The sequence below is a fragment of the Vombatus ursinus genome, unplaced genomic scaffold (genome assembly GCF_900497805.2).
Source record: "Vombatus ursinus unplaced genomic scaffold, bare-nosed wombat genome assembly UNPS02014822.1, whole genome shotgun sequence".
Lineage (NCBI taxonomy): Eukaryota > Metazoa > Chordata > Mammalia > Diprotodontia > Vombatidae > Vombatus > Vombatus ursinus.
This window is the reverse complement of record NW_020954600.1, coordinates 1271542-1297138: the sequence shown is the minus strand read 5'-3', so window position 1 is coordinate 1297138 and position 25597 is coordinate 1271542. Positions and strand designations below refer to the sequence as shown.

Here is a 25597-nt window from a genome sequence, read left to right as displayed (position 1 = left end):
TCAGAAGCCAAAAGTGGGGGTGGGCAGAAGCAGAGGCTGTCCCTCCAGCCATGACCTGCTGACCCCTTCTTTCTGATTTCTTCATGCTGGTTCAACATTAACCCGGAGGGGCCAGATCGGCCAGCCTGTGATCCCTACGTCCACAGCTTCTCCACGGGCACCATGATGGGTGTTCAGGGCCTGACCCTACAAAGCTACCTGACCCTAGGAGTCTTGGTATCTCTTGCTCACTGTGAACATGGTAAGGACCCAAACACTGTAGCCCCTAGAACACTCTTTGGGGTCCGGATGGGGGAATGGGGTCCAAAACACCAAAGAAAGGTGACATAGACACTAGGGAGAGGACCCGCGTAAACACCTCTGATCAAGAGAGACTGGTGGTTTCCATCTGAAGGGAGAAGAGGAAGAAAAGGAACGTGGGCAAAGGGTGGTTTTGTTGGGGAGAGGTGTTAGGGGTCTCTGGGATGGAGGGGGTCAGGTGGTTTGTCTTTGTCACACTCCAGAGACAAGCCGGAGAAAGAGGGGCGAGCCCGGGGACTAAGCCCTGTTCTTTAGCACTGGGTTCTGATCCTGGCTCTGCTACCTACCAGCTGTGGTGTCTTGGTTCAGGTTCCCTCAGCTCTCCAAGATTCCTTGTCCATAAAGCGAGGCCAGGTTACTCCAGATGAGTGGGCAGGCACCTCAGAAAGCTAAATCCTCTGATTCAGACTCTCCTCTTCCTCCCCTCTGACCTCCAATGAGGGCCCTTCCGAGAGGAGGCTTAGGTTTGGGCCTCTCTGGGCTGGCCCTGCCCTGTTGGGGGCTGCAGGCTCACGCCTCCCCTTCCTCACCTCCTATACAGTGTTCCTAGACCAGCAGCAGGCACTGTCTGTGCTCCAGAGGGTCCGGCGGGCCAACAGGGGCCTCCTGGAGGAAATGCGAGCAGGAAACCTAGAGCGGGAGTGTCTGGAGGAACAGTGCAGCTATGAAGAGGCCTTCGAGGCTTTGGAATCCACGGCAGCCACGGTGAGAAGGGACCAGGGGAGCTGCAGGGAGGCCCAAGCAAAGCAGGCCGGGCTGGGGCGTCAGGAAAGGAGGGCTAAAGGCAAGGGGAGAGGGACAGTAGCCTGCAGGTGGTCCCAGCCCTTCAGCACCTGCCTTTATCCTTACAGGATGCATTCTGGACCAAGTACAAATGTGAGTGACATGGGCAGGGGTGGGATGGCAGATGCTTAGCCCAGGACCTTCCTGGTCACAAGCGGGAATCTTTTGACCTCTCATCCATCCCTGGGGACGGCCTTGCCCAGCCACCCTATTCCCTTTCAATCCCAGCCCTGGGCCCACAGCAGATGCCCCAGGTGTCTCAGGTCTTTCTGGGTCTCAGGAGCTTAGGGGGCCAGCTTGTGACCTACCCAAAGCCGATGGAGACTCAGAGGCCCCCTGGCGGCTAGTACCTTATCCCTTGCTCCCATGGACATTTCTGGCTCTTTCCTAGTTTGTGAATCTGTGAGGACAACCTCAAGAGTTATCTTTGATGCCTGCCTAGAAGGTGAGAAGGAGTGGAGCACATCAGAACCATGGGGTGCTGGGCCAGGGGGTGAAATATGGGAGAGGAGAGAGCTGTGCTCAGGGCTTCGCTGGTCGGGGGCAGAGCTTTGTCCAGGGCATAGGGCTGTGCAAGCTGGACAGAGCAGAGAAGCAATCCCACGGCATGGGGCTATGCCAGGAGTTGGGAGGAGAGGTAGGGGAAGAACCGTGTCAATTATATGGGGCTATGATCTGGGGCTGAGATGGTAGCTAGGTGTCCAAGTAGATAGAGCTCTGGGCTTGGAGTCAGGCAGATCTGAGTTCAAATCCAGCCTCAGACATTACCTGTGTGACCCTGGGCAAGTCACTTCATCTCTGTCTGCCTCAGTTTCCTCAACTGCAAAATGGGGATAATAACTGCAGGGTTGTTGGGTGAATCTAATGAGATCATATTTGTAAAGCGCTCTGAAAAACTTAAAACAGTATAGAAATACCAACTGTTATTATTATGAATTTGGTGCAGGGCCCAGGGCCATACACAGGGCAGGGAGCTAGACTAAGGGTGAAGAGGACACAGTAGGGACCAGAGCAGAGCAGGGCTCAGTGACCCTCCCTGGACCTGGTCTGTGGCAGGAAATTGTTCAGAGGGCATCGGGTTCAATTACCGGGGGAACATCTCCATCACCAAGTCTGGGATCCCGTGCCAGCTCTGGAGGAGTCGCTACCCGCACAAGCCAGAGTGAGTCTCCTTCCCATCCCCCAGCTCCCTCCAAATCCCATGGATGGAGAGAGACTGGGCCAGGGATGTCCCCCAGTTGACTCCTGTATCCCAGCCTGGCTCCCCATCCTCTCTCTGGGCTGAGTGCTTTGTTATTTCAGCCTCAACTCCACCACGCACCCTGACGCTGACCTCCGGGAAAATTTCTGCCGAAACCCAGATGGCAGTTCTACCGGACCCTGGTGCTACACCAGTGACCCTACCCTGCGGAGAGAGGAGTGCAGTATCCCCATCTGTGGTGAGCCCAGAAAGAGTGGAGGGGAGCCAAGGAGGAGAGAAGGCCAAGGCAGCTGGGGGAGGGGTGAGAGCAGGAGGTGAGGCCAGAGCAGCTGGAGGGGCAAGAGGAGGAGGAGGGACCAGGGCGGCGGGGGGGGGGTAGGGCAGCCTGAAGCTAGAGCAGATGATCACAGTGCCTCACCCTGAGCGGCCTCAGTTTGCATACTGTGTAGCATCATCAATATAGGGTTCAGAGGGAGGGGAGCCCTTGGAATCCTCTGGTCAGACGCCCTCATCTGGCACATAAGGCACCCGAGGCCCAGAGAGGGCGGCTCCCTGCCCTGTCCAGACCGGCTGGTCCTGGAAGAGAGGCGGAGCCCCCCTGCTCCTCAAGGCTGTTTCCAGGCTCTCCCTCTGCCACTACCACTCAGCATCTTCTCCAAATCCATCCCCCATCTCCGGATCCCAGCAGCTGTTGCTGCCTGGGAGTTCAGTGGCTGGCTCACTGTCTTCCTCACTCCCCCAGCTTCTGCCCTGCTGCCCATGGGGTCTTCAGCATAGGTGTGGACATGCCCTCAAACACACTGACCTCCCGATTTGTCAGTATCCCAGGATGACCCCCTCAGGCACACCCTGGGATGGCCACACCCCACCTAGATCAGGTTCTTTACCTGGGGTCTGTGAACTTTGTAAAAAATGTTTTTATACCGGTACTTCAATGTGATTGGTTTCCTTTGTAATCCCATGTATTTTATCTTATGCATATGCATTTAAAACCACGATTCTGAGATGGGGTCCGTAGGCTTAAGTAGGATAAGGCTGTGCCCTGCATCTTGTCATTACCTACAAATGTCCTCGTTCCAAGACCAAAGCCTGACCCTGATTCCCTTCTCTGGTCACAACCTCCACAAGCTCATCTCTCTCTACGCCGCTCCCACCCCCAGCCCCCCACCCCAGACCTGATCTGGGTCTTCACCAAGTCCTGCAATCCCTCCATTCCTCAGCCCTTTCTCAGGCTAACTCCTTTGCTCTGACTTCACTCTTCTCTCTTCCCAATCTCCACTCCATGCTGTCATCTGCTCTCCCACGCTCCTTATGCTTTGCCAAACCCCAACCCTAGATTAGTGCCACCATCTTCTTCCCATACAGAAAAGAACTGGAGGAATTCCTCCAACCCAAGCTGACCGTCTGCTACGGATAGCAGTGATCCGACTTCAGTTGGGCCCTCCCCGCAGCAAGGCAATCCTGCATATCCCATATTAGTAATCACACTCCTTACAGAGATTTTTTCAAAATTCTCTTACATTGTCTCTCCCCTCCAATCTCCAATACTTCCCAGTATGCTGGCTCCATCACTGCTGCCTACAAACACACCCAGGTCTCCCCCATCCTAAAAAACAAACAAACAAAGATCTTGCCTTCCCATTCATTATCAATAAAATGAAGGCATTGACCTCTGACCTATCTTGGGTGCTTCTCATGGGGTTGGGCACAGAACAGACTCTCAGGAAATTGTCTCTGATGAACTGGTTTCCCAATCTCTCCAGGAAAGGACAACAGCTTCACTGTGCCTCTGACCCCAAGAAGCCCCAACCTGTTGGCAGAAAGGAGCTCACAGCCTTGCATCCCCGATGTGGGACAGAAGTACCAAGGACACCTTGCTGTCAGTGCGTCTGGGGCCCCCTGCCTGCCCTGGGCCTCTGAGCAGCTGAAGTCGCTTCTCAAGGACAACAGTTTCGACCCTGCTGTGTCCCTGGATAAGAACTATTGCCGAAATCCGGATGGTGATGAGGAGGGCCTCTGGTGCTTTGTGGCTGGGAACCCCATTGGTCCAGAATACTGCCAGGCCAGCTACTGCGGTGAGCCGGGGCCTAGGCTGATGCTCCGAGTGGCTCAGGGCGAGCCAAGGCTGTGGGGAGAAGATGGGGCCCCATGGGCATCTTTCTGGAGCCTGGGAGAGGTGGGAAGTGGGGAAAGGGATGGGGAAACTGCAGATAGAGGGCAGCTCAGGGTGAGGAGACTGGCTGAGGGTGGCAGGTGGGGAGGATTCATAGGATTCTAGAACGGCAGAGCCGGAAAGATGGGACTTTAGAACCCAACGTCACATGGGGAGTGAGTGGCCCAGCCAGGTCCTATGACTCCAGATCTCCCACTTTCCACATGGCCATGTCGCTCCCCCGTTCATTCCAAGAGTTCTCCCAGGTGGGTGGGACTCACTTCTTCAGCAATAACCATTGGGCAGCTACTATGTGTGAGCGAGGCCCTGAGTGAGTCACTGGAGGAAATCCAAGACGAGTGAAGTCTCTGCCTTTGTGAACCCTGTGGGAGGGAGGCCAGGGGCCGCGGAGCTCATGGTTTCCCTGCACCGCCTGTCCTGCCCCCAGACAGCCCCATGGATGAGGTGGATGGAGACTTGGAGCCGGAGTCCGAGACCATCGGGGGCCGGACCACAGTTCAGGAGTACCAAGTGTTCTTTAACGAGAACACCTTTGGTGCCGGAGAAGCAGGTGAAGGAGATGGAATGGCCCGAGCAGGGCCTGGTACGGGGTGAGCTGGCCGACTGGCCGGCAGGCGGGGGGGGGGGGGGGGGCGCCTGGCTGCTTCACAGACCGGGGCTACTCTGGCTTTGCAGGCTGCGGGCTTCGGCCCCTGTTTGAGAAGAAGGGGCTGGAGGACAACACTGAGAAGGAGCTGATGGAGTCTTACATTGGCGGGCGCATCGTGCATGGGGACGATGCTGAGCTGGGCAGTGCTCCCTGGTAAGACGCGAGCCCTTCTCCCTGTGCTAGGGGGTCTGCAGGCTGCGTCCTCACTCATCACTGCCCCAGAGCCTCCCCGATTCCCCATAATGGCTGCTTGAAATACCCCTCTTGTCCCATCCCACAGGGCTGTCATGAGGCACAGGTGAGACACCTGAAAGTGACCTATAAATGCCCCGATGTTGTTATGATTATTGTTATTATGATTATGATTATTATTCTCTTCTCTTTTCCCAACACCACCCTACCATTCACCCTTAAATCTAATAATCCATTCTGCTGGGAGCAGCTGGGTGGCACAGTGGATAGAGCACCAGCCCTGAGTTCAAATCCAGCCTCAGACGCTTACTGGCTGTGTGACCCTGGGCAAGTTTCTTAACCACAGTTGCCTTGAAAAAGAAAAAAGAGGAAAAAATAATCCAGTCTGCTGCTTTACAGGTTTACTTACTTTTCCTCTTTTGGGAGATTTTATTTCCCACCTCCATGCCTTTGCAAAAGCTGTGCTCCATGCCTGGGAATGCATTCCCTCCTTGCAGAACTCCCTAGATTCCTTCCAAGAACAGCTTAAGTGACCCCTCCTACAGAGGAGGCCCTTCCAGACCCAGAGGGGCCTGTAAACCCCCCAGCATTTGGCACAATGGCTAACATACAGCAGGTACTTAATAAATGCTTATGGAATGGCAGACTGAAGCAGACCTAGTATGAGCTGGAGCAGCTCTGCACCTTTGCTCCCCATCTCCTCCCCTTCCTGCTCTTCTGGGTGACTGAGCCCCCTCCCTGTGCCCTTAACCTTAACACTCCGGGATCTACCAGAACTCAGCCCCCGAACTCAGCCCTTCTGTCTCTTCTCCTCCCAGTCACTGCTCAGCCTTTTGAAAAGGTTGTCTTCCCCCAAGGCCTCCCCTATCTCACTACCGGCTGTCTCCTCAGCTCCTTCCATTCGGAATCACTCCTCGATCACTTCTAATCTCCAGATTGAATAGAAGTTAACCATGGATTAGTAAATAGATCTCTCTGGATTCAGTCACAACACAGGGGTTCAGGTTCCAGCTCAGACGCTTATTACCTGTCCGATGATGACCAAGGAACTTAATCTTTCTGACCTCAGTTTCTTCATCTGTAAAATAGGGCTAAGAATACTAACATCTACCTCCCAGGGTTTTCAGGATGCTGTTTTCAATATTTTAGAGGATTTTTTCTTTTGGCCAGGGTCACACAGCTAGTAAGTGTTATGTGTTATTTTGGAGGATTTTAAGGGCAATGTCCTGGCTCTAGGTCCCAGGGCAGCAGTGACTGACTCCTGGTGTGCCCTTTTGTCTCCAGGCAGGTGATGCTTTTCCGGAAGACCCCTCAGGAACTGCTGTGTGGAGCCAGTCTCATAAGTGACCGCTGGATCCTCACCGCTGCCCACTGCCTCTTCTACCCCCCCTGGGACAAGAACTTCACAGTGGAAGACGTGCTAGTGCGCATTGGAAAACACCATCGCTCCAAGTACGGAGTGGGGCCAGGGGCAGGAGTGGGTAGGACGGCCTTCCTAGGAAGGGCTACCCATGGCCCAGGGAGAGTCAGGGAGAAGTCTGACGCTGGGGAATGGCTTATCTTCAGTTTTTCTAATGGAGGGCTGTAATAGAGTGAGAGATGGGCCCGAATTCAGGAGACCTGCCTTCACATACCGCCTCAGGTGCTCACTGGCTGTGCTTGTGAGCTGCTTAGCCATTCAGAGCCTTGGTTTTCCTTATCTGTCAAGTGGGGATGATAACACTTGCCTTCTCTACTGTAAAGCCTGGTAGAAAGGGGAGTTATGTTTATTGCTCCGGAGATCCCCTGGATGCGGGTGGTCCTCCAGTGCTACTGAGCACAACTGTCTTTGCCGCTGCTGTCAAGTGAGGGGGTTAGATGTCCAAGGCTTCTCCCAGCCCCAGGCCTGTGATCCTGTGACCCAGCCATGCCCACCCAGCCTTCAAGACTGATTAATCACAAGGGGCGCCCTTAACCTTGGGAAGGGCCTTTCTCAGATTCCCACAAATTTTGCTCTGCACCCTTCTCATACCCTCACCCCCTAGTCATCACTATGGGAACCTAAAGAACCTCACAATGGCTCTGGGGTCCTTAGGGATGATGGTGCTCCTAGGATGGAAGGCTGGGATGGCCCTTAAATATCTAGTCCATCCCCCTCATTTTCTTTCTTTCTTCTTTTTTTTTTTTTGGTGAGGCAATTGGGGTTAAGTGACTTGTCCAGAGTCACACAGCTAGTGAGTGTAATGTGTCTGAGGCTGGATTTGAACTCAGGCCCTCCTGACTCCAGGGCCGGTGCTCTATCCACTGTGCCACCTAGCTGCCCCAAATTATATTTGTTTTGTGTTTTGAGTTTTTCTTTTTCTTAATTCCCCTCATTTTCAAAAAGCAAATATGTACACTTGTTTGAAACATTGTTATCACCTCCCTTCTGACAAAGGAGTTGAGTCAAGCAGAACAAATCAAGCCCTTGGCCACATCTGGCAATGTCAGCCTCATCAGGTACTCTCCGATGAGGGGTGGCCCCTTGCTTCCATCTCAGTCCTGGGAAGCCAAGGTTCCAGCTCTCTCAGTCAATCAATTAATTTTAGGAACGGCTAACTGGGGCTTTGCCCCAGGTCTATGAATTTACTTTTAAATTTTGCTTTTATTTACCTATTGTTTAATCAAGAAGCATTCATTTTCTCTCTCTCTTACCTCCCCTCTACCCCACTGGGAAAAAGAAAACAAAACTCATGTGACAAATTGGCACAGTCAAGAAATGAAATTCCCACGTGTTGGTCATGTCTAAGAATCTATGTCTCATTCTGTATCTTCTAACTCCATTTTAAAATGGTCGAAATTCAGGCTGAGAAAGGGACATGTTGCGCCCAAAACGATGGGCTTTCATGAAAAGGGGATAAGTGAAATAAACAAGCACTTATTAGGTCCTTATTATGTGCCAGGCACCATGCTAAGCACTGAGGATACAAAGAAAGGCAAAAAGCACAGTCCCTGCTCTCAAGCAGCTCCCAGTCTAATGGGGGAGATGTAGATAAGAGAAGGAAAGTCAACATGTGGGAGAATAGGGCTCTCCCCAAGACACCAGGACAAGGCCCAGGTCCTGCTCTCAGCTTCCTTCTCAAGAGCCTTTGAGAATCCCCTTCACCCACATGCTGGGCTCTGGACAGGTATGAACGTCACATGGAGAAGATCGCCAAGTTGGAGAAAATCCTGATCCACCCCAAATACAACTGGAAGGAGAATTTGGACCGAGACATCGCCCTGCTGAAACTAAAACAGCCCATCACCTTCACTGACTACATCCACCCAGTCTGCCTGCCCTCCAAGGACGTTGTCCAAAAGTACAGCCTGGGCATGGGGGGAGGTGCCTGGGCTCGAGGGGGAAAGGCATTGCAGAAGATGGGGCTGGATGCTGCTGTCTGGGTTCTCCATTTGCTCTCCCTCATCTCCCTCTCTCCCCTCCCCAGGTTATTCCTATCCGGGTACAAAGGGAGAGTCACCGGCTGGGGCAACCTGAAGGAGACGTGGACCTCCTCGAGAGAAAACCTGCCCACCCTTATGCAGAAAATCAACCTCCCCATTGTAGACCAGGCCACTTGCCGGGGCTCTACCAGGATCAAAATCACAGACAACATGTTCTGCGCAGGCAAGTTTGTGGGGTGGGAGGAGGGGCTGGGAAGAGGAAACTCAAAGTCCATTCAAGCAGCCCGAGAAAGAGCGGGTAGAAACCGGCGTGGCCTGCTGCCCGGTCATCTCCACCCACGCGTCCTTGGAGATAGGCAGAGTGGGTGAGGGTCTGATTTCTGAAGCAAAGGACTATCACCCCTTCTCTAGGGTACAAACAAGATGATGAGAAGCGAGGGGATTCTTGTGAAGGAGACAGCGGAGGGCCTTTTGTTATGAAGGTGAGTGTCACTTCTGGGTAGATGGACATTTGGGAAAGCATTGGGCTTGGAAAGGGCCCTGAACAGATCTAAAACTAGGCCAGGGCAACTGGAGCTTTGTCCTAGGGTTCCAATATTCAGAAGGCGTTAACAGCGTCATTCTGGGTTGTGCTTCATACACTCGAAGAGAGATCATTCTCATCCCACTCTCTCTGTCTCATGTGCAACAATTATTCTGTATGGCTCTATTCCCGGCACGGGGTAGGGATGGTGGTTTGAAGAGGCAGTTACTAGGGAGGGTAGGTGGAGGCATCCCTGGGACATCTTACATCCTGTCTTCTTTAAGAGCCCTTTCGACAATCGCTGGTACCAAATGGGAATCGTGTCCTGGGGTGAAGGCTGCGACCGAGATGGGAAATTCGGCTTCTACACTCATGTCTTCCGTCTAAAGAAGTGGATACAGAAAACCATCCATCGACCTGGACTTTAGGGGCCCACCTGTAAGGCCCTATCCCTGCCCCTGAGCAAGGAGCATGAACTAGAGAGGTCTCCCCATCCCCAATGAAGTGGGAAGGTTTTGTGTTTTTTATTTCTAAAATATCTATTTCCCAATAAAAATCTTTCCCTCTATGAGCTTTGGCTATCCCACTTCTCACACTCAGCTCCTCCTCCTGGGCTCAGATGGCCCCCAGAGGGGTTGCTTGGGACATCTAAGAACCAAGCCACCGTTTGGACAAATGGAACCAACTTGGGAAAAGAAATCACCATGGAAGGCAGGGGTTCTTATCCTTTTGGGGGCTATAGACCCCTCTGGCAATCTGGGGAAGTCTATGGACCCTTTATCAGAATCATGCTTTTAAATAATTAAAGGAAATATCAAGTTTCATTTAGAGGTTAGTGAAAACAAGGATGTAATTCTTCCCCATCCAAATTAGAGATACCCCTGAAGTCAATCCATAGACTCTAGTTAAGGGCCCCTGATGTAAAGAGGCCCAGGCTTGAGGGAGATGAGAGAATCTGGGGGTGCAGGGCATGGGCCAAGCTACAGGAACAGATTGGACCTAGCCTCCTTTCCCTCTAAGTCCAGAAGGCCCGACAGGGAAACTTCCCCATCTCATTTTCTCACTCCTGCCTGGGGCTGGCCTACTTTGCGCGTTCACACCAAATGCCTGGGCTGGGAGAATTGCTGTGACCTCAGCCCCCATTCTCTCTTCCTCCACTCAGGTCTCTGATGAAGAGGTGGCCCTTCTCACCAAGACTAACCCCCTCTACACATGGCCTTCCTTGATAAAAGCCGGCTTTTTAAGGGTTGCAAACTGTTTTACACGTCCTCTGATTTCATCATCCCAACTCTCAGAGCTGGGTGTTAGCATTATCCCCATTTTACAGATGAGGAAACTGATGCTGAGAGTTTAATGGGGTCACTTGGCTACTAAGTATTTGAGACAGGATTTAAACTCAAGTCTTCCAGACTCCAACCCCCATGATCTTATCTACATCAGTCCAATTAGCTGCCTGTTTATAAATTGGAAAAGGAACTTATAATTTTTTTTAAACAGTTAAGGGATTCATCGAGTCTTTAAGGCTATCAGAGAGGACAAACATGCCCTCTCATAACATGTCCCTTGGGTCAACTGTTGGCAACTGAGCTATGTGAGGCAGGACTGAAATTTCTATGTTCCTATGTAGTTGAGCGCTACAAGTGAATGAAGAAATGGATAAATTGAACATTTTTGTCAAAAATTTGGATAAAGGAAAGTTGTTTAGTCATTCATGTCTGACTCTGCGACCCCATTTGGAGTTTTCTTGGCAAAGCTACTGCACTGCTTTGCCATTTTCTTCTCTGGCTCATTTTACAGATGAGGAATCTGAGGTAAACAAGGTTGAGTGAACTGCCCAGGGTCACACAGCTAGTGTCTGAGGCCGGATTTGAACTCATGTCTTCCTGACTCCAGGCCTGGTGCTCCATCCACTGTGCCACCTAGTTGCCTCGTGGATAAAGGCACAGATGCCATATTTACCCAGTTTGTAAATGACACCAGGCTAAAGTTTCGCTAACACACTAGCTAAATCAGGCTCCAAACAGAACATGGGGCTGAATCTAAGAGAACGGGTCCCTGAAGTCCTTAAGCTTCAATAACTTCAGAAGTAAAAATGCTACACACACCCCATCATTTGAGAGTTCAAACTTTTACATTGACTTAGCTTTGTGAATTCCAAATGACCTTCATTTGAACAAGATGGGACCTGTCTTCCTGCACTGCACGTTGAACAGTTTCTGCACAGAACTTTCTCCGACCTGGGGATGTGTAGAAGCGGTCCCCTTGCCGAACCCCTCCAGTGACCCGATCTGTCTCTGGCTGTTTTCTTGTGGGGCTGCGTTCACACTGTCCCCTCTGCATCCAAACCTCATTCTTCGGATGATCTTAAGGCTGCGATTACCAAGGCAATCCTCTTAGTCCCTGGGGAGCAGCTAATGAGTTTTTTTTTAAACAAAGTTCACAAGACAGTGATCATATTGAATTTTATAAAGAAACATCAATATTTAAAAATTTTAAAAATTAAACCTTTCAAATGTGGCTTTTTGTAGTTGTAGCTTTTATACACAGGGCAGTTGGGTGGCACGGTGGATAGAGTACTGGGCCTGGAGTTAGGAAGAACCGAGTTCAAATCTGGCCTTAGATGCTTACTAGCTGTGTGACTCTGGGCAAGTCACTTCACATCTGTCTGCCTCAGTTTCTTCAACTGTAAAATAAGGATAACAATACCTGTTTCCAGGATTGATGTATATTTGTAAAGCACAGTGCCTAGTACATGGTAGTGTTATCTTCTAAAGTTGTTTTGTTTTTTTTTTTGGTAATTGGGGCTAAGTGACTTGCCCAGGGTCACACAGCTAGTTAAGTGTCAAGTGTTTGGTCTGAGGCCGGATTTGAACTCAGGTCCTCCTGACTTTAGGGCTGGTGCTCTATCCATTGCGCCACCTAGCTGCCCCTTCTTCTGAAGTTTTTAAAGCTTAAAACTGTCGTGAGACTTTTGGAGATGGCCTATATCTCAGCATTTACTTGGGTTCAAAAACTGGTTCTCATGAAAGCGAGATGAATGAGGGATGGCCAGACAGGGCAGGGACGGCAGCTCAAAAGGTGACAATGGTATAAAGTAGCGTCTTGGGCCACACACCTTTCAGAAATAGCATGATCACCCCTCCATCTGTCCTCTGAATCGGTCAGACTCCAGATGGCATTATGGGTTCCGTTCTGGCCCCCCACACTGTCGGACAGGGGTTGAGGCCACCAGCCCAGTGAGGAGCGGGGGGGGGGGGGGGCGGTGTTTGTCTGTGCCACAGGCATACTGGCTGAAGGATGCTTGGCTTCAGCAAGCCCTTCCCAGTGGTGCTGGGGGAGACAGGGAGAGGGACAGCACAGAAGATGCATCGAGGCTTCTGGACAATAGACCTAGTAACAGCTAGCATTTACAAAGCACCCACTATGTGCCAGGCACTATGCTAAGCGTTTTACAATTATTTCTTCATTGGATCCCCACAACCCGGGGAGGTAGGTGCGTTATCCCTGTTTTATAGATGAGGAAACTGAGGCTGACAGGTGAAGTGACTTACCCAGGGTCACACAGCTAGGAAGTACCTGAGGCTTCCTGGATCCAGCACTCCACCCACGATGCAACACTGCCTCTCCATTGCATTGGCTTAGAGGTCCAAGTGGATGCTGTTCCTGCCCTAGTAATTCTACCACGGAATCATCCCGGGTAAGCTGAGATGGACCATGGAAGTTATGTACCCGAAGCCATACCTGAAGATTACCGTGACATCCCCGACAAAGGTCATCCAGCCCATTTGAAAAGTTGCCGTGATTGAGAATCCATTGTCTCCCAGGGCAGCTCCTCCATCCCACTTTGGAAATTTGGTGTGATGGATGGAGTGCCTGGCCCAGACTCACCTTCCTGCGTACAATGCTGGCCTCAGATACTCATTAGCTGTGTGACCCTGGGCAAGTCACTCAACCTTGTTTACCTCAGTTTGCTCATCTGTGAAGTGAGCCGAAGAAGGAAATGACAAACCACTCCGGCGTCTTGGCCAAGAAAACCCTGAATGGGGTTAGAAGAGTTGGACGGGACTGAAATGACTGAACAACAACCTGTTCAGAATTTGAGACCTTGCATTTTCTGCCTGCTTCTCCTCCTGTCGCAGGCATGACTGGCTTAAAAAGAGACAAGTCAGGAACAGCAAGGTATTCTTGTGAACCTCCCTCAGCCCTCTCCAGCCTTCTCCCGTGGCCCAGAGGTAAAGAAAGGGGTGGGATATCACAGCGTCACAGTTACAGAGCTGGAGGGGTGCTTGGAAGTAAATCAACTCCAACTCTCCCATTTGACAAGTAAAGAAATGGAGGTGGCTTGGTGACTTGATTCGCCCACGGTTCTAACAGTCGTTAGAATCAGAGGTGGGATGAGAAGCCAGATCTTCTGGCTTCAGTGCAAGTGTTCTTTCCATGGTGACACACAGACTTCTAGGCATCATCATGGGAAATCCCTTCTAAGACTAAAGTCCTGCTCAAGGGACACCACAAAGAATCAAAATCCAGAAAAAGCCCAGCGCAAAGAACCAGACGTGTCCCCACCTCCACAGGACAGCCCCCTGGTAAGCCAGAGGAGAACATGGCGGGACCAGAGAACACTGTAGACTTTCAAGCACTTTACCTGTGCAAAGCCTTAATAAAACAAAGGGACTGATTGCCTTTTAGGGCGTGGCCTTCCCAACAGTGGATGGAGAGGCCTTCTGCTACGGGGGGCAGAAGTAAGCCCTTGACAGGGACAGCTTCCCTCTCAGGGCTTCATCAAGGCCTGCTGGTTTTCAATCAGTCCCTGGATGCTGAATAAACTACCGACACGTATCTCCTCCTCTAGGCTGCAGGTATTTAATTCTTTCCCCCATGATGGGGGAAGAGGAACAAGGGCTCCCACTGGACCAGGGAAGTTTAGCTCAGGTAGTGTAGAGGGGGCCAATCAGGCCACCGAACACACAGTACAAGACAAGGCCAGTCAGAAGCCCCTCACGTGACAAAAAGGCAAAGCTCAAGTCCAGCAAGGGAAAGACAGCTGCTCAGGGCTGGAAAGTCCACTGGTTTGAGCCTCCAGCCCCAAGCAGACTAAGTAAACTGCAGACACGCGGGGCAGGTCCCCACCTGGCTTGTAGGGACGCACATGTCAGACCACATGCTGCCGCTGTGCTTTAGATGCTATGAACAGGTTTCACTCCAGTTTCTCTCACTAAACTGCGCACACATGCATCAGCTGCTTTTGAACTGGTCTTTAGTCTCCTTTATTATGATTTAAGTGTTGGGGAGGACTTACAGCACTCCTGAGATAAGAACTGACGGATTCCATTCACATTTGCCTCACTGAGCAGAGAGGCCATCCTCATTCCAACGGGCCCTGAGGCAGCCACTGAGATGGCCCCTGAAGAGCCGCATTCCACGCTGCTCCCCAGTTCGCAGGCCTGTATCCTAGGGGTTTCACCCAAAGGATCCTGAGAACAACCGCTTCTACTGAGTGAGCCCCTGGCATTGTCCTGGGACCCATGGGTAGATGGGCAAGCGGTGAGACGCCCAAGGGCAGATGTACCACAGTCACAGGAGAGGCTGCTCTTAATCTGCAGACAAGGTGAACAGCGCTAGAGTGATGAGCTCGCAGAGCCAAGAACTCAACTGAGCTCCACGAGCGCAGGCAGCAGCTGGAAAGCCAGCGCAGGAGCTGAGGACGGAGCCCCTAACAGAGGGGGCAGGAGCTTCCTGGAGCCTCTGGGGGCGTCAGGTAGACGGGGTGCATGTCCTGTGTCCGGGAGTCACACTGCACCGGAAGTGACCCATCTGCCTGTGGCTGGCTAAGTCACAGATGTTCCAGGCAACAGAGAGCTCCGCCTTTCCAACTACGGCGTTGGTTCCTGGTAGACAGTTAGAGTTAATGCAAACTTTATTTACAAAAGACACTTAAATTAGCTTTATCATGCCATGCGTCCATACAGAATAGACCGACCCTTTAGGGTTACAGAGGAGAGCTCACAAACTCAAAGGAAAACCACTAAAGAGTTTCTAATAGTCAAGAGCTAGGAAATATTAAGTCAACTTTACAAATAATAGCAATTAAAAAAAGGGATTAGAACACAGTCTGAGCAGAGAAGGGCGGCTGTTTACAGGTCTGTACACTAAACTAATACACAGATAGTCTTCTATGGGCAGGATGCTCACGGAGAGAAGCAGAGTATGTACAAAGAGACTTGTGCCACAAGGACTCCGTCCTCCCCCAAGATCCGCAGTGTTAGACAGAAAACCAGTTTGTATTGCCTAGGCCCAGGCAGGCTGCTTTAACTATGAAGACTTCGAGTTGGGTGAACTAAAGCCGGGGAGTGCGTGGGGGGCTCATTTGCGACTGCTCTTTATTCTCTCCAGTCTTTTTTTCAAGTCATCAATGTTAGCAGCTGTGGAGGAGGAGGAGGAGGAGGAGGAGGTGGTGGCCGAATGCATCTGGTTGGAATCCAGGTCGAGGTGCTGGTGCTGTTCCCGGGACTCCCGGATCTGAGAGAGCTTACTGTGGAGCATGTCTGTGGAGGAGACCACTGTGGGCACCGACGGCTTGGAGAGCAGGGTCAGGGAAGGCCTGTCGTCCTGCTGACGGCAGAAGAGGACAGACGTAGATTCTCAGTTCTGCGGCCAGGATGGACGCCCCCGCCCAGCCCAGGAGAAAGGCCAGTCTTACCTTGGTGTTCTCGAGACCACATCGCTGCCGCAGGATCTTCAGCCGTTCCAGGTAGACGGAGGGGCCGACCTCCTCTCCGTTTGTGTTTCCCACAGAGGACACTGTGCTTGTAGGAGTGGGGACACACGATACCTCCATCTGAGGAGAAATCCCTAAGAGGGAGGAAGCCCAAGGCACGAGAGTCAGGCAACAGGCTTCGTGGCCAGCTGGTGCATGCACCTCCTTGAGATCTCCTCCATGTCCACATGCAGCCTGTCCTGGTGAGGGTTATCTAGTCCCCAGGCTCCAAAGCCCACCAGGGCACAGCTCAGAGAGAGCCTAAAGCCCGTCTCTCAGAAAGGACAGCTTTTATTTCTAAAGCACAGGGTCTGGATTGGACACCATAGCAACGTCCCAGCAATAAGACAGACTTCATGAATACACTCAGTGTCAACACAGACCAGTCCATCCAAAGAACATAGGGACTATGGCCTCTCAGACCTCCTGGGGCTATATAAATGAGCAAACTGTGGGAAGCCTAGGTCTTCCAGGATTGGGGTAGAACCTCAGGTATTTGGAGGAACAGCTGGTTCAGAAAGCAGAGGAATTCACCTTAAAACCTGTGAAAGGCACCCAAAGGCCCAAAGAGAAGGTGGGTTTTGAGAGGGACTTTTAGGAAAGGAGGAGTCAAAACCCTTGATGAAGATCTGAATAACAAACAGTTGGGGCAGGAAACACTACTTGATGGGCAGTCCTACTTCCAAACAGGACAGTAAACTCATTGAAGTTATATATTCCAAGAGGAAGTCGAAAATGGAAACTTTGAGTACATTTAGAAAGTCGTGCCCGACAGTTCCACATTATGCTACGTGGATCTTGCCACTGAGCCTTCCTCAACCCTGGCACCATTCTGTGTGAGCAAGTCCTGAGGGGCCAATGGACAGTGAGGCAAATGCTGTGGGCTTTATGGAATTTTACTTTTCAGTTATTCAATGAAACTCAAGAAGCTAGCCCAATACTTTGTACAGGAGGCACTCAGATGTTTGCTGAACCCTTCAGTTCAATCTTAATTCCATAGGACAACGTTCAATAGTAGCAGGGAGTTAGAGAATCAGGTCCTCTCACTAACTAAGGGAACTAAGCCAAGCACTTTCTTTGGATGAACTTCCCTCCTCTACCCTGCTCCCCTCCAAAAACAAACAAAAAAACAACACATAAGGTTTTTATCTCCTAATTCAACCATCCATCTTTTCCTTAACCCCCCCGCCCCAGCAATAAATCCCATGTGTTTTTCTCCTTTGTGGAAACAATGACAATATAACTGGTGTCTACAAACTCCTGGGCTGGGGAGCTTCATGGCCCTCACACTTGGAGGAAATTTTACCTGTTGAAGAGGTAATGCGTCCTTTGCCTTCCCTCTCCATTTCTATCACCCGGAGGCCTCGCTCTACATAGCTCTGGAAGAACTGAGAGGAGTTTTTCAGGAAGGGTTCAATATCTGCATCAGAGTATTTCTTCTTGTATTCATACAGCTCTGCTAGGCCCTGATGAATTAAAAAGAGAACAAGAGCACTATTAGCAGCAGAATGGATTCTTTCCATGAAGAGGATTCTCATGTGGATCTGGACTGTCTCCTCTCTTACCTCCTTAGTGTTCTCTTTGGAGCCAATCTTTTTAAAGATTTCAGCTAAGAAGTCACTCACTTTGGCCTTTGATGATTTTTCATCCTAAAGAGTTTAAGGACAAGAAACAAAGTTAAGACCAAGGTTCCCAATGGCCCTCTGGTTTTGTACATGACCTAAAAGGGGCCAGCACCTGTGCTGTGCATAGGGATGATGACAATATGCCAAGTCAATCCAGGAGCTGGATCAATACCATTTACAGCTGAAGGCTCTCTGGGCCCATTTCTCCAAAACACAGTAACGATCATCATATTTATTTGGTCTTGATGCTCAGGCAAGAAATCTCTATTGAGGTCTAAGAAAAACACTTACACATGACTTTGGCCCACAAATACAAAGGTTTGGATGGATGTGGTCATATAAGAAACCTGGGCTCCACCAAATTCTATAGAGAAGGAACCCACTATGCCCACCAGCCACTGCCACTGGTAGGGCAGGCAAGTCAGTGTAGCTACAGCAGAGAAGAGGCAGCATGTGCCAGGTGGGTCAAACACCTCAACAGCTGGAGACATGCTAGGATCCTGAGCCCTAAAGCCCTGGGAAGACCAGTGTGGGCCGACTCCACTACCCTGACCGATGACCCTGCCTCCAGTTTGGTCACCAAAGCCATGGGCCACTGAAGCAACCTTTGTGGATATGTGGCCTGCTAACTTCTCCTCCAGGTTCTACAACTTCTGCCTTCTCAGTAGCTACAATCTGGATAACTCACAAGGGAGTGCTTTTAACATCACAGTCCTTGGCACTACCAAATGGTTCGACGTCAGAAACCAATATGGTTTTATTAACGGAAACACACTAAAGAAGACGCACAAAGATCCGCATGAACCCAAAGGACCAAGCGGCCGAAACATCCTACGTGTGTTTTTGCCCTTAGGATGAGGGCTCCCTGACTTTCTCTTTGCATCCTAGTGCTCAGCACACAGTAAGCACTCCCCCCCAACCCTCACTGCTCTGGTTCCGTCACTCACCATCCGAGACGCTCCCTTTTCTGTTTCCTTATCGGACTTGCTTCCCATTTGGTCCAGACTGTGCTTCATCATCCTGCACAGATGAGCTTCCAGCTCAGACTCATTTTTGTTGTCAATCATGGTGAGGTGGTCCAGGATCTGGGGGAGAAAAGAAAGGGTCCCACTAGCAGTGACGCCATTCCCAGGCTGTGTCCTGGGCTGACCAGCAGCACACTGGTCATCTCTCTGGCTCACCTTGGGCCCCTTTAGCTTGCAGAGGGTATGCAGAAGAGTTTTCAGGGTCCGAATAGGGAATTCACTTTTACATTGCTTCAGTTTCTCCTTGGGGAAGACTTTCATGAAGATGTGGATATCCAGGAGAATCCTGTCCAGATTAATGCTGTTGATGGTATCAGGGAGAAGTCGAACCATTCTCCAGAGACACTGTTAGAAACACAGGGAAAAACAAACCAACAAAAATAAAAACCAAAGACTGGCTGCCCATGCGGAGGTCTGGTGGAAGGTGCTGATTCCCAGCTATTCTCCTCTTTTCGAGGCCAAGGGGTATAAGTATCACCCTGCTGCTAGACAGGGCACTTCCGAGTTTACAAACCCTTTCCTCACACGTCTTATAGGGAGTCCAGGGATCACTCAGCAGATAAGGAAACTAAGGTTCAGAAAGGTGTGATGACTTGTCCAAAGCCACACAAACGAGTCAGAGGCCAAGCTGGGACAAACACAGGCCTCTGCTCCAAGACCCATGGATCGCTTCTACAGTTTGGCTGGTAATAACATGCCCCATGCCTGGTTCAGGCTGATGAGGTCGTAAGGCAACACCCACCTGACTTAAGGGCTCATCAAAACCCCTCAGACTAGAAAACACAGGCCCAGATGTAGAAATGCTCAAGGGGGCATCTAGCCTAAAGGGTCTATTATGTTAGAACTCAGTGCTATGGACCTGTCCCAGAAGAGGATCCAAAAGGTCTCTTGCTAACAGAAGCATCTCCTTCTGACAAGAAATCATGTCAAATATTTCATACAGACATTCAAACTCAAGGCTACAGCCAAATTCTACTATGAAGAAGGAAAGAAAAAAAGCAGTGAGAAATGGCTCCCTTTCTTTTTCTTTCTTTCTTTCTTTTTTTTTGCTTTTTGTGAGGCAATCAGGGTTAAATGACTTAAGTGTAAGTGTCAAGTGTCTGAGGCCACATTTGAACTCAGGTCCTCCAGACTCCAAGGCCAGAGCTCTATCCACTGCGCCCCCTAGCTGCTCCCAGTGGCTCCTTTTCTAAACTGGGCACCACGGCATTATCATGGCCAGGCTTGGCAGAAGAGTAGAAATGGCTATGCCCTCCATCTGGGGAGTTGCGGGGCTAAGAGTATGACATATTATACATGCTGCCAGATGCAGTCAATATGGTGGAGGGTTTTGCTGATATGCTGTTAGTTTAAAAAAATTTTCTGTTATAAGAGAAGGCTCGTTGGGTAGAGTGGTCAGGAGGGTACATCTGAAGACACGTGTGAGAGAGCTTTCAGTTATTCTGTAGGCGTGAATTAGGATGGGGAAGATATAGGAAACCCACTGTATGTGGAGACAATGAGCACTAGTTTAGTTTGAGCATGTTTCTTATTATCTTAGTTCCGAGTGTCACTATAAGCAGGGTATAGTTCAAATCCAGCCTCAGACACTTTCTAGATGTATAATATACTTGGGCAAATCATTTAACCTCTCTCCCTCAGTTTCTCCAATTGTAAAATAGAGATCATAAAAGCATCTATCTCCAAGGGTTGTTGTGAAGATCAAATAATATTTGTAGAGAGTGCCTGGCACAGCGTAGGCAGGTGCCATGTAGACGCTTGCTCCCTTCTTCTTCCCTCCTCCCCACCCTGTCTGAATTCTGACTTCACCTTCATGACAAGCTCAGAGAACTTGGGAGAACCAGCTGTTGCTAGAAGGCTGTCCTGGAGCAGAACGAGCAGGGCACTAGGGAGAAGACAAGAAGCAGCATTTGAAAAACAAAAGGACCATCAACCAATCACCCTGAATCTGAAATTAAACACCATGACATCTAGAGGCCAAGGCTGCTGAGGGCTGGTCTACATCTTGCTAGGCACTCTCTACCAATCTCAGAAATGATAAGCCTGCTGAGCTCACTACTGAGCACGCCACATAACTTAAGACAATAAAGGCCAAAGGCCTCCCCCATGGTTATACCCATCTCTACTTGGTCTGCAGGAAGGCTTCTCAGTGCCTTTGGCTTCTCCTCCTCATTTTCCCCTCACCCTCTTCCCAGACCCAAGGCTATCCAAGAACCCATCCAGGATGGCCAAGAAGGGAAGAGCAACCCTCCCAGAGATGCCCTATGCCCTTTACCCTCACCCTTGTCTGGACTGCTCAACTGATCAGAGTCAGAATCTGAAGAGATGCATCAAACACCAGAAGGCCACCCTGCCTATCCGGCCACTGACTTCTAAGACCTCCAGCTCTTACCACCTACCCTATCTCAAGACCCCTGGGCCTTGCTGCTGACCCAATGCCATACCCTAAGAACCTCCTGGCCTAGCCGATGACTGTTTTTTATGTATCGTCTCCCCCAATTAGTGCAAGAGCTCCCGGAGAGCAGCAACTGTCTGTGCTTGGCACAAAGTAAGGACCTGATAAGGGTCGTCTCATTCATCAAAGAATTGGCTTGAATGACATGCCTTGGTAGAAGGGCAGGAGTGGAGTAAGCTCGTTCTGAGACTTATCACTGCCAGTCCCTGCCACAAGGAACAAGAAGCATGAATGAAAATGCTTTCAACTAAGCCCACTGTCCATTTCCAAAGTAGCTGAGCTTGTATGAGGTAACTGACTGAGCTATTATTAGCAGTTAGCAAAAATGACAGGTAATCATTAAAGACCCATTACTTCTGTCAGCAAAAAGAGGACAGTCCAACTTGTCAGGCAAACCTAAGCAGACCCAGTGCCATCCTTCCCATGCAGAGGCCTCTGCCCTAAGGCGAGGTGTTCTGGGGAAGAACCTGGTTCAGGTTACAAGTCGCACCTTAGGATATTGGTCTGGTCTGATTTCTCTAGCACCTTCACTACCAAGAGGTTGACGGAACGGAAAACTTGCTGTCCTTCCTCGAGATCTTCAATCCGAGAGTCCAGCATTAAAGTAATGAGCCCATGCATCAGGTCCTTCAGGACACCAGTGGAGGCCTCCCGGGCGAGGTTTTCCATCTGAAACAGCTAGCATTCACAACAGCAGGAACGTTCAGACTTCTGTCCCCAGTAATGTAGAGAATAAAGAGGGTGACAGAAATTGTTCAAAGAATGAAGAAACATCAACTATCTGACAAATAATATTACATGAATAGTACATTGCCTGGGCATATCCACGTGAGCACAGCACTCCTGGGCACCTAAAGGGCATTAGGTATAGCTATTCCAAACAGTTCTCAAGTAGCTCATTTTACTTCCCAATAACCAGAATCATGGCACAATGTCCCCTGTGGCAACCAGGGCAGGAGGTGCAGCTCTAGATGTCTCAGGTGATACACTGTGAGGACCTTTATGAGATGACAGAGCCCTCCCCCTGGGGGTTAAAGTCTTACTGAAATCATGTTTCCAATGATACAGCTATATAGCTTGATGATCTCATCCTTATCGAGTTTTTCGTCTGCCATATGCGTGTGATAGATTAGTCTTAGCTGCATGAAGGTGGCAATCAGGAACTGGTCGATGTGGCCAGACATAGCTTCTGATTTGTCTTCCTGTCTCAGGACCTCATCGATCTAAAGACAAAATCCCAAGACGTGCTGTTCCAGTTATGTTCTTCTAAGACAAACGAAACTCTGAATGGACTACTTGGCACTGATCAAGAAGGTGCTCCTGCAGGCCTGGGTTTAATGTAAAAATCAGCCAAGGTAGACACATGAAAATGTGTACCTTCTGGGTTTTCTCCATTGGCCAAATCTAGGATTTTATTTTTTAGGATTCATTTAAAAATTTATTAAAAAAAAAATCAGGTTCTAAGCAAACAATATTGTTAAAGGACCCAAAATAACAAAATGCGAAGTTCTGAAATTTTCACTAAAGTATCCCTGCTATCCCTGCACAAAAAGTTGCATAAAGTTAGCACTGTCCCCTATAAAGCAAGGAAGGACTGACTGCGAGTCAGATGGCCCCTGTGCACTTGGTTTGTCACCAGATTAATACTGAGTGTAGCCCGCATCACCTGATGCTGTGGCCACACTGATGTGCAACTCATCACTCTCGCGGTCAAAGGCTAGAGCTCCAATTCAAATATACAATGGCCTTCTTACCTGGGTTAGGGCCTGGACGCTGGTGTTGATGTCACCACTGGCAACTTGGGAGATAATGAAGTTGATTGTGGATGCTGTATTACTGTGCATGTCATCAAAATGGGGAGAAACAGCCCGAATCCTAGGCAGCAGCAGGGAAAGGGGAAGAAGTTAAATCGTCTAAGCCAGGCACCAGTGGTGAACAAGAAAAAAATCACTTTCTGTTAGGCCCAAGCCTTACTAACAGGAATATTATTATGCAGGCCAGATCAGCCCCAATCAGCTTATGTCTCACTTTGCCAAGCTCCCATCCCTACTCCACTGAGGGCGATCAAAACCAGGATTTTCTGGAGGGAAGAGTTTGGACTTACTTGGGTTCGGGGATAAGGACTGGCTCAAAAATGTCATCCAGTTTGTGCTGGACCAGGGCTGGCATCTCACATCGGACGGTACCGTTATCATTTTCTATTTCATCTAGGTCCAGCTGGAATTCGCGGGGTACTGTATGGGCCGCCTCAGAGTGCCCACTTAAGCTGCGAGCTTGGCTAAAGGGAGAAAAAAGGAGTTGACTGCATGAGTGTAGGATCTCTTCATCAAGTCGTACGAGCAGGCCCACCAGGGGCCAAAAAGCTTCCAAGCAAATGTTTAACTTCTGGTTTCACTCAACCCCCCTGACTGGCTCGAGTCCTTGATTAGGGCTCTTAGCTGTTAACTGCCCTGACTCATAGATATTCTGGAAGGGGAGCTATTAGTTAATTTACACTCAAAGATTAACGCAATTTTACTTGGAGAAGAACCAAGACTGTGTCTATATACACATGTGGCAGCACAAACCGGCTCAGAGCCCACCTCTTTGTGACCAAAGCATAAAAGGTCAAAGAGATGGCTCTCCCGCCCATGTTCCCCGCCAAATTCACCGGCATTAAAGATATGTTCATTATGAGGATCAGTTCAGGCAGTGCTCAGAGTGGAGCATCCCAGAGATGGAGTTACTTCTTTTCGTGGGAATATTTGTGGCGAGGAATGGATGCCAGCTCATCTGAACTTTGGATGTTAACACTTCCGGGATTCACAGGAGTCAACATCATCCTTGTGGCATGACCCCCAGAAGTATACCCCATGTGAGCCAGTTCTGGATTGCGTGCTTATCAGCTGTCGCCCCCAAACAGAATCTAGCTATGATCAAGCGTCACGATGCACAGGAGGACGATGGGCTGACAACGGGAGGCTCCCAGCACTGAACTGCCACATGTATTAGTGGTCAGGCTACAAATGCCTGTGAACAGGAAGAGGACTCAACTCTATCCATCCTTATGGACACCCCCACCACCCTGCTCTTAAACTCTAAGGCGGTCACCCTGCAGAGGGGATGAAGCCAAGTCAGAAGTTACAAAGATATAAGAGTCCTGCTAACAGGAGTTAGCAGGCAGTACTTACATCCTGTAAGTGCGATACATAATTCTGTCCACGGAGAAGCAGTGAAAGAAGGCACAATACCATTTAGAAGAGGTTTTGAGACAAAGACAAAGACAATGAAGACGGAAGGATCAAACATTGTTACATAATATTTGCCCAGACACTCTGTCATGCAAGACAATGGTTACAAGAACTCAAGATCCCATTACAGGACAGGCTCTGAGCATAAGGGCAGAGACCACAAGGAGGTCCACAGACGGTCACTTCCTGGTACATACTTGAGTCTGGAGGACATGTCCTCAGCTGGCCCCTTGCGTAACATGTTGGCATTGGAGTTCAAGTTCTGAGTTCGCTGAGGTCTCTCTTCCACCTGTTTTATCGGGGCAGCCGCTGGCCTCTTTGCTGATCGCTTAATCCTCTCCTCAAGCATGCTCATGTCCTTTTCAGAAAGCTGTGTGACAAATCAAAGTTGAATTCAAAGCATCTTTACGCTCTGTGAGCTTAGAATACTTGACATGTTCTCCCTGCTAGATTTCAAAGACTATAGATCAAAAATGAGGAAAGAGATATAACACCCACATTTGTATATAGACAGTTCTCACTTTATGTAAATTCACATTATGCAAATTCCTCTTCGAGGCCAAGCCAGCCTGGACTCTGGCTCCTGGCAGGAAGCAGTAGCGGGGCAGCCTGTGCCAAGGGTCCTTGAGGGTCCCCAAGCCCTGAAGCCAGTCTAGCTTCGGGCCTGCAGAGCCTCAGAAGGGGTGGGGCCATGTGGAGCTCTGTGAGGGGAGGGAGAGGTCTGCAGACTTGTCCACTTATGTCAAGTGAGAACTGGCTCTACATACAGATAAAAACTCTTACTGTGTTAATGCACAGAAAGCTGAAGTCTCTTTAACCACTACTAATTAATAACTAACTAGTGTCATGACAGAGCACATTACTAGTAGAAGAATAAAGGAGAAGCAACATCGGTAAGGATCCACCAATGAAAGGGGCAAATATGTATTATGTGAAGCTCTGTATCCCTGCCAGTATGACTATTCCTCCCCACTAATCACCTGCTTCTTTCTTTTTGTCTCAGTTTCTGAATTTTTAATCCTCCATCCACTCAATCCACCCCAAGGGCTGCTAGATTATACATTTCAAAGCATTTGGAAAAGTCTCACATGGATTGATATAAAGTGGTCTCCTTATTGTTACGTGGAAGGTCCAGCCATATTAGTGAACTGCTCTGAGTAAGCAGCCAGAAGGAGACTCTCAAACCTCCTCTAATTCATAATTTTAGGTCTGCCACAAGGCTGGTCAGTTTGCTATATTCCTTCAGCGGGTTATCTATGAAACACTGAACGGCTGAGACAAA

The 25597-nt window shown here is 49.8% G+C and overlaps 2 protein-coding genes and 1 non-coding gene across 10 annotated transcripts in view; 1 reads left to right on the top strand and 2 right to left on the bottom strand.

Annotated features, from left to right (window-relative positions):
* Positions 1-54: 54 nt before the first annotated feature.
* On the top strand, positions 55-9794 carry F2 (coagulation factor II, thrombin; the record flags this gene model as incomplete). Its single annotated transcript, XM_027837745.1, has 14 exons — positions 55-241; positions 842-1005; positions 1152-1176; positions 1475-1528; positions 2140-2245; positions 2386-2522; positions 4048-4359; positions 4885-5007; positions 5133-5259; positions 6583-6750; positions 8445-8618; positions 8745-8923; positions 9112-9182; positions 9508-9794. Coding segments are annotated over 14 exons (1971 nt in total), but the record flags the coding sequence as incomplete, so codon positions are not given.
* Positions 9795-14474: 4680 nt separating this feature from the next.
* The window catches only part of CKAP5 (cytoskeleton associated protein 5), a 97613-nt gene continuing 86490 nt past the window's right edge, over positions 14475-25597 (bottom strand). For 7 of the 8 annotated variants that reach the window (XM_027837682.1, XM_027837681.1, XM_027837678.1 and 4 more), the window contains 12 exons: positions 24513-24685; positions 23190-23363; positions 22840-22960; positions 22129-22308; positions 21576-21763; positions 20440-20515; positions 18787-18975; positions 18553-18690; positions 17546-17629; positions 17287-17446; positions 15924-16075; positions 14475-15835 (listed from right to left, as the gene is read on the bottom strand). In XM_027837682.1, coding sequence (XP_027693483.1) covers positions 15587-15835; positions 15924-16075; positions 17287-17446; positions 17546-17629; positions 18553-18690; positions 18787-18975; positions 20440-20515; positions 21576-21763; positions 22129-22308; positions 22840-22960; positions 23190-23363; positions 24513-24685 — 1884 coding nt within the window. In that variant the 3' untranslated portion in view covers positions 14475-15586. The remainder of the gene's footprint in view (positions 15836-15923; positions 16076-17286; positions 17447-17545; positions 17630-18552; positions 18691-18786; positions 18976-20439; positions 20516-21575; positions 21764-22128; positions 22309-22839; positions 22961-23189; positions 23364-24512; positions 24686-25597) is intronic. The other variant, XM_027837680.1, reaches the window with a different exon arrangement.
* LOC114024766 lies at positions 22685-22794 on the bottom strand. Its single transcript, XR_003566948.1, has one exon. It is a non-coding gene; the product is annotated as a small nucleolar RNA SNORD67 (small nucleolar RNA).